Source organism: Montipora foliosa, chromosome 9, assembly GCF_036669935.1.
Source record: "Montipora foliosa isolate CH-2021 chromosome 9, ASM3666993v2, whole genome shotgun sequence".
NCBI lineage: Eukaryota > Metazoa > Cnidaria > Anthozoa > Scleractinia > Acroporidae > Montipora > Montipora foliosa.
In genome coordinates, this window is record NC_090877.1 from 48884642 (window position 1) to 48897141 (window position 12500).

General features: G+C 38.8%; 3 protein-coding genes across 3 annotated transcripts in view; 1 reads left to right on the plus strand and 2 right to left on the minus strand.

Annotated features, from left to right (window-relative positions):
• Positions 1–2242, minus strand: part of LOC137971997 (twinkle mtDNA helicase-like) — a 16002-nt gene extending 13760 nt beyond the window's left edge. The window contains exons 1-3 of the mRNA XM_068818786.1: positions 1705–2242; positions 1066–1239; positions 586–639 (exon numbers count right to left, since the gene is read on the minus strand). Coding sequence (XP_068674887.1) covers positions 586–639; positions 1066–1239; positions 1705–2145 — 669 coding nt within the window. The 5' untranslated portion in view covers positions 2146–2242. The remainder of the gene's footprint in view (positions 1–585; positions 640–1065; positions 1240–1704) is intronic.
• A 2768-nt stretch (positions 2243–5010) lies between these two features.
• On the minus strand, positions 5011–7452 carry LOC137969944 (DNA-directed RNA polymerase I subunit RPA43-like). The gene is made up of 2 exons (XM_068816358.1): positions 6701–7452; positions 5011–5256 (listed from the first exon to the last, which is right to left on the minus strand). Exons 1-2 carry the CDS (start codon positions 7435–7437, stop codon positions 5079–5081), a joined length of 915 nt encoding a protein of 304 aa, XP_068672459.1. The 5' UTR covers positions 7438–7452; the 3' UTR covers positions 5011–5078.
• Positions 7453–9615: 2163 nt separating this feature from the next.
• The window catches only part of LOC137969943 (skeletal aspartic acid-rich protein 2-like), a 7153-nt gene continuing 4268 nt past the window's right edge, over positions 9616–12500 (plus strand). The window contains exons 1-3 of the mRNA XM_068816357.1: positions 9616–9685; positions 10869–10940; positions 12452–12500. The exon at positions 12452–12500 is cut by the window's right edge and continues 19 nt beyond it. Coding sequence (XP_068672458.1) covers positions 12471–12500 — 30 coding nt within the window. The 5' untranslated portion in view covers positions 9616–9685; positions 10869–10940; positions 12452–12470. The remainder of the gene's footprint in view (positions 9686–10868; positions 10941–12451) is intronic.

Sequence of the window (12500 nt, forward strand, 5' to 3'; positions counted from 1 at the left end):
GGTAAACAAGGCAATTCCTAAAATGGGTATCATATGAAGATAGCAGGCAAATTAAGGGATTATTTTCTAAAGAAAATGTGGTACTGCATGGGTGGGTAGTGAAATGTTTTATGAAAATTAACTCTTTGTCGGAAGAAATTGAGGAATTGAGGGTTAAACGGTTCCTCAGTTCCCCCTGACAAAAGGTTAATGCTCGAGACCTTCAGGTTATGAAACTGTTTGATACATAGAGGATTTTTCTTTCAGTGTTGAAAAATATTTCATGAGTGAGTGCAGCAACACAAGAATAGAAATTTTGTATCTCCAAGTGCTCATGTAATGTTCTGTTTAACACCCATGAAATACCAAACTATTTCCCTTTAATTAATATTTTTTGTAGTCCTAATGTCAAACAACGGCGCGATTTATTATGTAACCATAGCAACAATGATCTTTTCATGTGTGAAGATACCATGCTTTTGCACAAAAGCTAAATTGTATTTCATTGGTGTTTAGTATATAATTTTTGTACTATTGAGGATAGTTTAATACAAGTTGAATTTGCTCAGCCATCAGGAAAGATAATAAATGACTCCATATACAAACCTCACGCTCTGTAAATCTGACTTCAAATTTCGTTAGAATGTCCTTCCTTAGTTCCTGGAAACATTTAATAAAATTTATTATTATTATTATTATTATTCTTAATTAACAATTATAATTATAATATGAATTAAGAGACCCGTGCAACAACACAACTGATTAATCTATTGTCATCAAAGTTGTGCTTTATCAATTTTAAATCTGTGTTTTAAATTCCATTGCCTTTCTATTTTTGCATGAAGGAAGACTGCATAATTATTCAACCCTCTCCAAGTTGTAACAGGGCTTTATAATAAACAAAACAGGTACCATCAATATTACTGTGGTACTGTAAATCACACCACTCTGCTTGGACTTCATTCACAACTCCTTGAAAACAGTTTTTGGATTCTTAATTCTCCCAACAGCTTGACTTAATTGGTGGAATAATCATATACACGAACATTGTTTGTATCAAACTCTTGCATGTCATCTTGAACTTACTTTAATTTTAAAAAAGGTAATAAACTTCTGCCACACATCATCTGGACATTCGTTGATTGGAGTAGAGGCATTCCATATCTGACTCACATGATCATGATCACAAATGTTGTCAGAATGACTTTTTAGAGAAAGGGACCCACTAGAACTTTTACCTTGATTCTCCAGACAGGATATCTACAAAAAAGGCATTCAACATTTCTCTGTTAAATGAACACAAGTGCAAAAAGAACCAGAAATAAAAGAGTTAAGACCAGAGAGCCCAACAGAGAGCCAAAACATTTGGCTGGTCTGAAACAGTCAAACATGAACATCGGCCGTAGTATGAAATGGGCCAGCATAGAGAAAAGAAAAAGCTCAGACTACTCTGGTTAGGGTCGCCCATTTTCACAATGGGATTAACACTCGGATTCCCAGCACTGGTAAGATATTGAACAGTGACTTCTGTAACACAGTATTCCTGCTGTGGATAACTCATTTGAGGATAATAAATGCATAATCCCCTATTTTCATCAAGCGGCTTAAGTGACTGGCACAAGAATGGGCCCTCCGTCTGGACCCCGCGTCTGGACCCCTATTGGTACCCGCCAAGTAAACGGCAGGATCCCAAAGGTTAGTGGCAGCTTTACATCCCAACAATACCTTAAATTTTTGCCATGTTCCTGAGACTCCACAGTTCTTACAAAAGTGGCTTCCAGTCGTCTTATTGATATACAAGGTTTTGGGTTTCAGCTTCTGCGTTGCATCACTGTTCTCGGGACAAAATGGACAACTTGCAATCAGCGAAGTGTGGCCATGTTCGAACTGAACTTTGCGACTAGACAAGAAATTCTCTATTTGCTTTATACTCGGCAAGTGTACTCCAAAATCACTTGGAAGAGTCTGCTGGTGTCTTGTGAAGGTCAACATCAGTCCTTTTTCTCCTCCAAGGAAGAAGTTCTGATCGGACTGTTTATCGCTTCGTCCCTGTGCTATACATGTACAAATCCTTCGCCATTTGTGTGTAACTCGCGCAACTTTACTTAATTCATATCGCCCTGAAAGTAGCAGTAGTGAACATGTGTGGTGAAACCTGTAAGACATGATGATGATATACGTCCCTTGCACGCGCCACTAGCACGCAAATCCATTCAGGGACTGGTGAGCGTCGCTTGTAAGTCCACCCCAGAACAATTCTATCTATGAACACAGGCCACCCAAGCTCACACACTTACACAAATTCTATCCCCACGTTAACTCCCCGGAACAACATAGAACCTCAAAGTCGTAAATCAAAGAGTGGTTCCACTAGTGTTTAGCACAAAAAGATTATTTTCTTTCGTAAAAAGTTGAGTTGGCTCCTCTGAGACAAAAACGATTTGAATACGAAAAAGCTACCCACAGATCTCAGACATAGACAACCTACAGCGGCAGACACGAATGCAATTTGCAGAGATAAAGTGAATAGTCACTGCATAATTATCCCTCTTTTGTCCCGACCTTTCGTGGGGAGAGATTTTCGTCGTCAGAGCACAGAGCACAGCCAGTCGTCAGAGCACAGCTATTTTCACAAATCCCATAATACAGTTCATTTTGGAGGGTTATTTGCATTAAGATCTCGGTAAAGAAACTTGGATCCAGGGAAAAGTGACGTCAAAGGCTCACTAGCTTAAAATTTCAGCGTTTGAATATGCAGCTTATTATATAATTTTTGAAAAACGCGAGTTTAAAAGTCTGAAAGCCCAAAACTCCCGTGCTGCATATTAATTCTTCGGCGTAAACATGCATTGCATTCTTAAACTAGTGAGCCTTTGACGTCATTTTCTCCTCGATTCAGCTCTCTCAAGAACTTAAAGTCAGTAGTGGCGAGAATTAAATAGGAAAATTCCAGTTAAAATAAAAAGGTGTCTTTTTGAAATCAAGGCTTAAAACTTTGGTAGCTTAGTGTTTAGTTAACAAAGCTTCGAAATCCAAAGAAAAATAACAATTGATTTTTTGGTCACAGGGGTACTTTAAAAAACAGACATTTATACAGTAATATGAGAAACTTTTGAATGCGCTTACTGCATAGATATGTACATTTTGACTTAAGTGAGGAGATCATCGTAAGAGGACAGGTAATCTGCATATATAAATTCAAGTTTTCTCTGATTTAGCGCTGCTAGCTTCTCGGTATTGCGCACACCACAAAAATCCCACACAGAGGAGGAATAATAAATTAATGTGGTAAATATACGCTTCGTAGAAGCTGAAGGAGAACTGAAGGCCAAAATCAGCAATTTTTCCAACATTTTTTTTGGAACATAACATAAGTAAAGTTAAGTTTGTGGAGTTATTTCTTCTCGTTTCCTGTTTTTTGCGAGAAAATTATGTTTGAAGTTGGACTTTTCCCGCTTTTCGGCCTTTCAAGTGCCAGCTAAATCAGCAGCCTGCTGTGACGGTATGATATGGGGAACAGAGATTTCGTAATCAAGAGAAACAAGGTAAACACAAGTGCTGCTGTGGATATTTTCTTCGCTGCTTTGCTGGTTCTTCTTGGACTCAAGATTCACGACAAAAATCAGTCTAAACACTGATTCTATATGGGGCATTCTCGCATGTCTTCCCCACATCATACGTCATAAGCGACAAAAATGACCGCTGATTCCTCCATTCTGAGCCGCAATGCTGGTGGCCCAAAATCGGAATAAAACCATTTTTTTAGGTGGAAAAACGACGGATATGCCAGAAAAAAAGTTGAAAGTGTAAATAAAAATGCTTATTTAACAAGCTGACCAGTTGCTAACCCGTGTAAAGTAGTACAATTTTGCTAACCCATGAGAAGTGTAGACTCATGAAATGTTTGCCCAATACGGAGGCAGTCATAGAAGCAAGTGTGTAGTCAATTTTACTGTCGTTTCTTGTAATCTTTCTATTCATTTTCAACATTTCGAGTATTGACGGACCTTTTAGATCGAATTGTAATTTATTAAAATACGATTCTAATTTAAACTGGGGAACAGGGGAACAAAGACAAAATATCTTTAAGGCGGCGAAATACGAGATACAGAAACCCTCAACTTGGCGCGCAACATTGTTTCGTTGCAAGTTTGGGTTGCTGTTTCCCGTTTTTCACCTTGCATGATCAACTTGTCGCGCAACAAAAACATTTGTTGCAGGTTGAAGAAAGTTGTTGCGAAAAGTAGAGCGCGGGTTCACTCTGAGCAACAAATTTTGGCTTTGTTGCTCGTTTTTCATCAAGCTCACAACTTGTCGCGCAACAAATGTGCTCGTGTACTAGCAAATCAACCAATCAGCGCCCTGTATTTCTTCAACCCGCAACAAAAGTTTTTGTTGCGGGTCAAGTTGATCACGCAAGACGAAAAACGCGAAACATCGACCAAAACTTGCAACGAAACAATGTTGCGCGACAAGTTGAGGGTTTTTGTATCTCGTATTTCGCCGCCTTTAGGGAACAAGGGAACATAAACCATTTTAGGGATCAATCGGGAACAAGGGAACACCGGCAAATTTTGGAAGGGAACAAGGGAGCAAGCTCCCAGCCTCCCCTTCTTGTAGGGCCTCGAATTTGGCATCTTTGGTATATGGAACAGAGGGGTTAAAAGAGAAACTCCTTAAACCACATTTCACTCCAATCAGTTTATCAATACAGTACGAACCAAACTAGAAACTGAATTAGGTGGGGAGTGGGGGGGGGGGGGAAGGAACGGTGTAAGACGTTTAAGGACCGCCTTCGTGTGCTCATATTTTCCATACAATTTGAAATTTGGTCATTTCACGTTATAGTTTCCCAGAGAACAGGAAAGACTTGTACGAAAAACCCAGAAACACTGAGGCACGTTTGTGACAAAAGGGACTGTCGGAAAAAAAAGAGAGAGAATACCTACCTATGAGGGCAGGGGAGATGGAATGTGTTCCGAGGGCAGGTGAGATAGAATGTGGTCCCTGTAACAAATTCAGGTAACTGTAGGCTGCAGAGGTGATTTCTTTTATTGACAGGACTTATAATTCTTGTTTTTTCCCATTATTTTGTATTTTCATTCTTTAGTTCTTATTTTATTTTTTCTTTTCTTGGCTGATTTTGAGGTCATGTTTCTATCTATGTCATTCACTCCATTCAAACTTTGTAGGGATATATCATCTTCCTCATCAGCATGGCCACTTTGGTCCTTTCCATAATTTACAGTTCTATCAGTGTCTCTGTGCTTCCTTTTCCTGCAACCAAATGAATCATGAATTGTGACCCAATTGTTGTCAAGTACATGTAAGGTTCAATTTTTGTGCTCATTCTTCAGGGAGTGGCAGTATTTTACAATCACCAGAAAGAGGGTGATTATCTGGACTTGAAAAGATTAAATGAGATCATCACCATCACTTTAATGTTTATGGTTGAACTGCATAAAACTCATAGTCCTTTAGCTTGTGCAAAAAAAAAAAAAAAAGGCAGAACTCAATGTCGTTCCCAGGGTCTCTCCTATTTCCTTCTTCCTTTGCAGGGGGAGCGAAGAAAGAGACTCTGGGAATGAGGTTTGGCAAAAGTTTTCTGCAATATCCAAGGTACCAAAGTTAAGAGAAATAATTATTTAGATTGTAAAATTTAATGCATTCTACGATACATATACAGACCTTAGACCTATAGACGGATCGGAACACACCTATCACTGTTTAGTCTTCCCAGCCAATTACATCCATAGGCGACCAATAACATCACTAATAAGTTGACCAATGACATCTACGACCAGAGTCCTTATAGTATCTAAAGACGTTACACAAATCACTTGACTCTGAAGATGACTTCCGCACAGGTTGTCGAGAGAGCCTCAGATACAGATTAAATCTTGTGGTCTTTGGTATGGCAACCAGACTGACAAAAAATTACTCTTTGACTGACCCTTCATACAAATCTTGGCAAAAAAATTGGTCATTTCTCCATGCATTCATACAATGTCACGGTAGCCATGAAAATAAGCTAACCACATAAAATAATTGCACTGTGGTATTCTTCACAAATTTGAATTATTTTTGGCATGTTCTCCAAAGTTTTCAAATGTGATGTTTGATATGCTGAGGAATCCCTTAGCAGGAATAACACATACATATTTCAGGCAAGCCACAAAAATATGTATTTGTAGGTATCTTTCAACAATCAAAAAATATATGAAGCCACCTCTTGTTTCTCTTTGACAGAATGAGACAAAGCCAACCAAGAGATAGTTGACTGATGAATAACAAGCTTAACACTGTCTACAACCAGTAATCACCAACCAAAACACTTTAAGATTTTTGGATCATCGCAGTCACAAACTTAAGTTAAGCAGTGACAAAAGGGACCTCTCTAATACCCGTGCAGTGCTCTTCCAAATAAGCTACCTTGCCAACAGTGAACTGGACATTTGTGAGTTCACAATAGAAGTCTTTCATTATGATAGTCTTCATAATACCGTGATTAAAGCGTTACGAAATACCCTTGAAACATTCAGTATTCCGAGACTGCTGGTAATGAAAATTATTATGCTTGATTGATTATTGTGGGGTTGACACAGAATCTCGCAGTTGGAATCTCTATAAACTTTTGGTGAAGTTTTCCGTATACTACTTAAGAAAATAGATTATTTTCAAGAGAGACATGACCAAAAAATGGCATTCTGTAAATTCTCACCGTTTTTTATGTTCTCCAACTTCACCTGTTATCGCTAAAACACCATTGACAGCCTCAGTTCCAATGACAGTAAATGTAAATTCAGATCCAATGTCTAAACTGTCATAGAGTAATCCATTTCTGAAGTTCGATTTCGACACAGAAGCATTAAAACAGTTGTGAATTAAACATCCCACATGATCAACACCGATATTGTTTACAACCCCAACAAGAGAGCTCCCAATAATCGGTTTAAAAACAATAAGATCAACTTTGACGTCGAAATGAATGTCAGGAAGTTCCTCAAGAATAGAGCCGCATCTCTGGAGAATCTTAAAATTCTCATAACAAACTGGTACGCCTTGAAGAACGTCCGAATACTTCATCAATTTGCTGTTCAGTTCCTCCTTTACTCCTTCCCTTAAGCGACCAAGATATCGTGGATGTAAAAATACATGTTCTGTAGATTCGACTCGGGTGAAACAAGAGTGCCGTTCAGCACATTTTCTCTTCGCTTCGTCTAAAGAAACCATGTAGCCCAAATGCTTTGGGGAAGCCATGTTGAAATTTATCCGCTGACCAAAAGTCGCATGGTGTTCACTTAATCCAGCTCGACCCAGGCCTTCATGAGCAATATATCGCGAGATCACGTGTTCTGAAACCAACGTTGAAGCCCTGAATTTTTCAGGCTTCTCTAGGCAATTACTAAAATTGCGTTCATAACTGCGAGGATCATAGCTCACTTGAGTAATTGACATACTTAAACTATTAAGCAAACAACAGTTGCAGCTAAGGTCAACCTACTGTAGATTTTAACGAAAGATCAATCGGTTGTTGCAAAGACACCCGAAAAAGGATGTACGTCGCCCGAAAAAGCACGCTTGCACTGTATACTGCTCTAGCACTGAACTACCGATGGGCGATTGCAAGGTGAAAGTGTGATTGAGGGAAAGTAAAAGTCAAATGTTGCGCTGTCTTGACTGTAATGAGTTTCGTTATTGAGTAAAAAATTGTTTCTTATCCTCATTTCCAATACATGGGTTCCATAATTATACTCTCAATCGTTAAGCTCAACATGATTATATTACGAGTGCTTAAAGCATCTTTTTTAGGATACTTTTGCTAACTGCTGAATGACTTATTATATTGCTGGCAAGAGGGGAGAGAGGTCGTGAAGCCAAACAGAATCACCATATACGGTTTACGATGCGGAGGAATGATTATCGATTTAAATTTAACATTGTCAGGGCTCGAAATAATTTCCGGAGAGTCTCCGGACATGATGACCGGCCAAATTCATTTTAGCTCGGTCATGTACCGTTTCTGGCCTGTCAAATTATCAGGGGCACCCAACGACCAATTTGTTGTAAAATGTATTATTATACCCCAGTTAATGAAAATAAATGCTACTAAGGCATTTTCAGGTGTTTTTCAGTGTTGCTGGGAAAACATTATCTGTTCCTTTTTCCCAGCAAGACACACAAGAAACTTCCCAGCCAGCTAGATAAAATTGGTTGGTTTCCCAGCCAGCTGATCAAATTTATTTCCCAGCCAGGAATTCCGCGCACTTTCAAATCCCTCGATCCAAAACGACCGAACAAAAGCGACAAAACCGGGACAAAACAAGTTTTTTCCGCAAGCGCAATCACTCTGGCCAGCCGTCGTATGTTTGGGGTTCCTTTTTTTTTTTTTTTTAGTCGTCCTCAGTCTTCAGAGTTTCTACAGCCAGCTCGGGTTGAAATGCTAGAAAAAGTCAGTAATTCCCAGGCAAAACCTCGATCAATAACAAAATTTCCCAGCCAGCTCATCGAAACACCTGTATTTTTGCCAGCCAGCGAGATTCGTCTGGGGAACAGATAATGTGAGGAACAGATTCGTTGGGTGCCCCTGAATTATATAAAATAAATAACTCTTAAAACAGGGGCCCATGAACCAAAACTGGCGTTATATGTTTCCAAAAAAGTTGTTGCTTTGAACTTATAGCACTTAAAGCACTCATTGTCTTGTTGCATTTCACCCAGGATTTCAGATCAAAGTTCCGCAAATTACAATACACAGCGACTTGCTACAACTGAAACAGCTGAACAGCATGGAAATTTCATTTTCAAAACGATCAAATGTGACCGGTCAACATGACCGGCCGCAAGACGAAAGGTTGACCGGTCAACTCTCAAATCAGTTCGGACATCGTCCGTTGACCGGCCGTTATTTCGAGCCCTGATTGTTAACTTATCAACAAAATAACCGGCAATTAAAGTCTGACCTTCTAATCTTCGTTGTTTTGAAGGTGACTCTTAGATATTGTCCTACGGATATAGAAGTTTCACATACCTGCAGGCTTTTCCTTTCGGTTATTGATTGTTCTCTTTTTGGGTTCAACGGAAAACGGATAACTTTCTTTTGTTAAATTCTGCAGTTATTCACTTATTTTTACAGGCCTTGAACTTGAGCGCCAATGTAACCTAACTTCCAATTTTATCAACCTGTCAGTATTTTATGAAGGGAAGATTTGCTACATCATGAAACTGATTGACTCCGCAAAACACACAGAAACAATGAAATCTGCAGTCTTCGGGAAAAACGCAAAAATCGTTAAAAGACAGAACCACGGATTAAACTGAGTCTCTTTAAATGTTTTTCACAATCCATGTGAATGGATTGTCAGTTATCGCTTTTATGTTAAATCACAGTTGAGGAAGAAGGGTTCGCGGGGTAGAGCAAATTGAGAACTCCAAGTTCTTTAACCGGCAACATATGGATGATATTGTTAAAGAGAATATTAAATATATTGTGCAGTCACTTAAGTGTCAATGTGATGTATAATTATCTCATTCCGGGCTAGAATAAGAAATCCACTGATATTGTACAGGCTAAATTAAGTCTAAATTCGGCAAGGAAAGAGGGAAACAGAACAAGAAAAACACTGGATCCTGGTGAACAAAAAGGAGCAGCACTTAGTGGTTAAATGGTGAAGGCATATATTATATTTAGCCTATATTTCAAAAGGTAATGCCTTTCTTAACTAAGGTCACGGTTTTAGAAGCGATGACTGCGACTGTAACGGCTCTGTTAAAATAGGAACTTTATTTAAGTGTGTAGTTGTTCTAGCCCTGGAGCACTAATTGGGGACACTGTGAACTGAAATCAACAAATGAATGAAAATCAAATCAAATGTTGGTTTTTGAGTTGAGGAGAGTGCCGGAGTACCCGGAGAAAACCTCTCGCAGCAGAGTATAGAGGACCAAAAAACTCAACCCACATAATAGGGAGCTTAAGATCTACGACGACGACGCCGTCGAAAACGCCAGAAAACAATAATATCATTGGTTAAAAGAGCATAAATAATCGTGCTGCACGTGCGGCACGGATTTTAGCTCATATTTTTGCGGTTCTCTGCGTGACGACGACGTGAAATCACTAAATTTTAGGTTTTGACGACAACGTGAGCATACAACAGAGAATCTTTCATTCTCTATTTTCACTCTGAAATTGCTCGTACCAATTTATTTTTGGGATACTTCGTCCATATTGTAGGAGGTGAACGAGATGGAATAATCGCGAAAGACTTATAATAGAGCAAAGTCTTATTTTGAGGTGACGTTTTCGTTGACGTCGCCGTCGTGGATCTTAAGGTCCCTAATATGACGCCGACGCCGAGTCGAACCCGGGTCATAATGGTGGAAGGGGAGTGCTCTCACCACCACACCAGCCCTGCACCCCACGCCACTGCCTTTCAAAATATTAGCGAAATGTAAGTGGCATATATTCCTTTCATTTACCGCTCGATCAGTCCTGCTCTTTTTCGTTTTTGATAAATTAAACGTACTTGTAAAAAAGACTGGCCGAGTAAAACGGACAAAAGAATAAAGTGTATGTTATACGTGTGACGACACAGTGCTAACTTTGAGTTAAGGCCAGTTTCGACCGAAAATCAGTGCCCTTTTAAAGATCCACGACATTCAGTTAAAGATAATTGCGTTGTTCAATGCACATAACAAGAGAATTGGAGATTGCAAACTGAACCCCGTCAGGTTAACTCGATATACAGAGCACGCATTACAGCTGTCCCCCGGCACTTACGAGGTGCCAAGTCATGATTCTTTCCTTACATATATTTCAGCAATGACCCAGTGATTTCAAGCTTTGGAACACGATGGCTTTTTACATCTTTATCTCTTTTCTCTTACAGGAGTACCGATGTCATAAAATGACAGCTAATATTCTTTTTTGATCGTTTGAACAGATCAGTACAAATCAACCTGTGAGTACATGATTTAATTCCTCACGGGATATGGTATTGCGGTAACTACTGCTTGTTCAGTAAGTGATAAAGAATCACTCCCTTATCTAGCAAATCTTTTATTCATCTTGTATCTCAGACAGCATCTCGGATATCATCGCTTTTTAATGTTTCAAGTCAATTCTCGAGTCGCTTTCTTGATAAATTCAAAGACATTCTTAGATACCCCACGAGTGAGACTTTAATAGCACGATAATTTAGATCTTTTCCAAATATTCCCAAGTGGTTATATCAGTTTGTTCTTGCTGCAGACGTGTTGCTTCAAAGAAGTAGATGAATTCAAAATCTTAGTGACCCATTATGTGTAGGGACTGAGAAAGTTCCTGCTGCGTTAAGGCAAAAAAGAATAAAAAATAAGAATCAGTTTTGAAGCAGAAGAAACCAAAATTAGTCAGCAACCTTTGTTTCACTGAAAGAGTTTATTCATTGAACCGTGAACTGGAACGTACTAATGTAAGGGTACAAAATAAAAATGTTGATGAAAGTCAAGTAGACTATAGCACGACTGACATAACAACGCGAAAATGTATTTTTTTAAGGGTACACCTTATTCACCGTACCATGCCATATTGCCTTGAGCTTTTATCTCATTAACTGGAGGGCTTCAGTACTGTTGTTTATGGGCGTGTGGAATAATTTGGCTTGTCTTCCTTATTCACAACGGGTTCAGTAGAAAACCAGAGAGTTTATTTTTTTTTCAAGATTAAATTCAGCCATCTTTTATACCGGGAACCACGGAAATGCTCATTATCCATAAAAATTAAACCGAACGAACTCGAGGATGTTGATGGCAGAAACTAAAAGGCCGCCTCTTACTGAAGATAAAGACTGGTAAATATTGGTACTATACGTGGAATAAATTTATATCAATCAGGAAACGAAATTTTGAGTAGCTTCGACATTCTTAATATTCACTGCGGCACTGCATGTGATACTGAGATATTGGAAATGAAAACACGCTCAATAAAGCAGTGAGAGAAAAGCCAAAGAAGATCACTAACTGTCATTACACTTACGATAGGTATACCATGGCAACTTGCTTAGTAACTGTCAATACTGAACAAATTGGTGTACAAAACAATCTGGGAGTTAGCATCTATTTTTGCCTCATTGCTTGCGGCCTTTTTTTAAATTCAAATGAAAAGGATTTAATGTTTTCTGTTGCTGATAGTTTTTCGCGATAACAACTGAACCAGAAAGCTCAGGCTGCGTGAATCAAAGGACTATTGGCCTTAATTTAATTTCCTTTTTTGATTTATTAAACAAAAATAACGCACAATAAAGACAGGTTATAAATATTATGACTTCAAAGTCGCCAAGGATCCCTTAAACGTTAAAGAAAAAACAAAACAAAAACTATCCGAAAATGGATATTAACCAATATCCCGTGCTGCGTAATAAAATATTTTTGTTCCAATGGATCTTTATAAACCGTGATCTATTCCTTTTCTACATTTCATTTTTGGTTACAGCGAAGTCACAATAGAAGTCATGACGATCCTCCACCGTGTCTCCATTGCT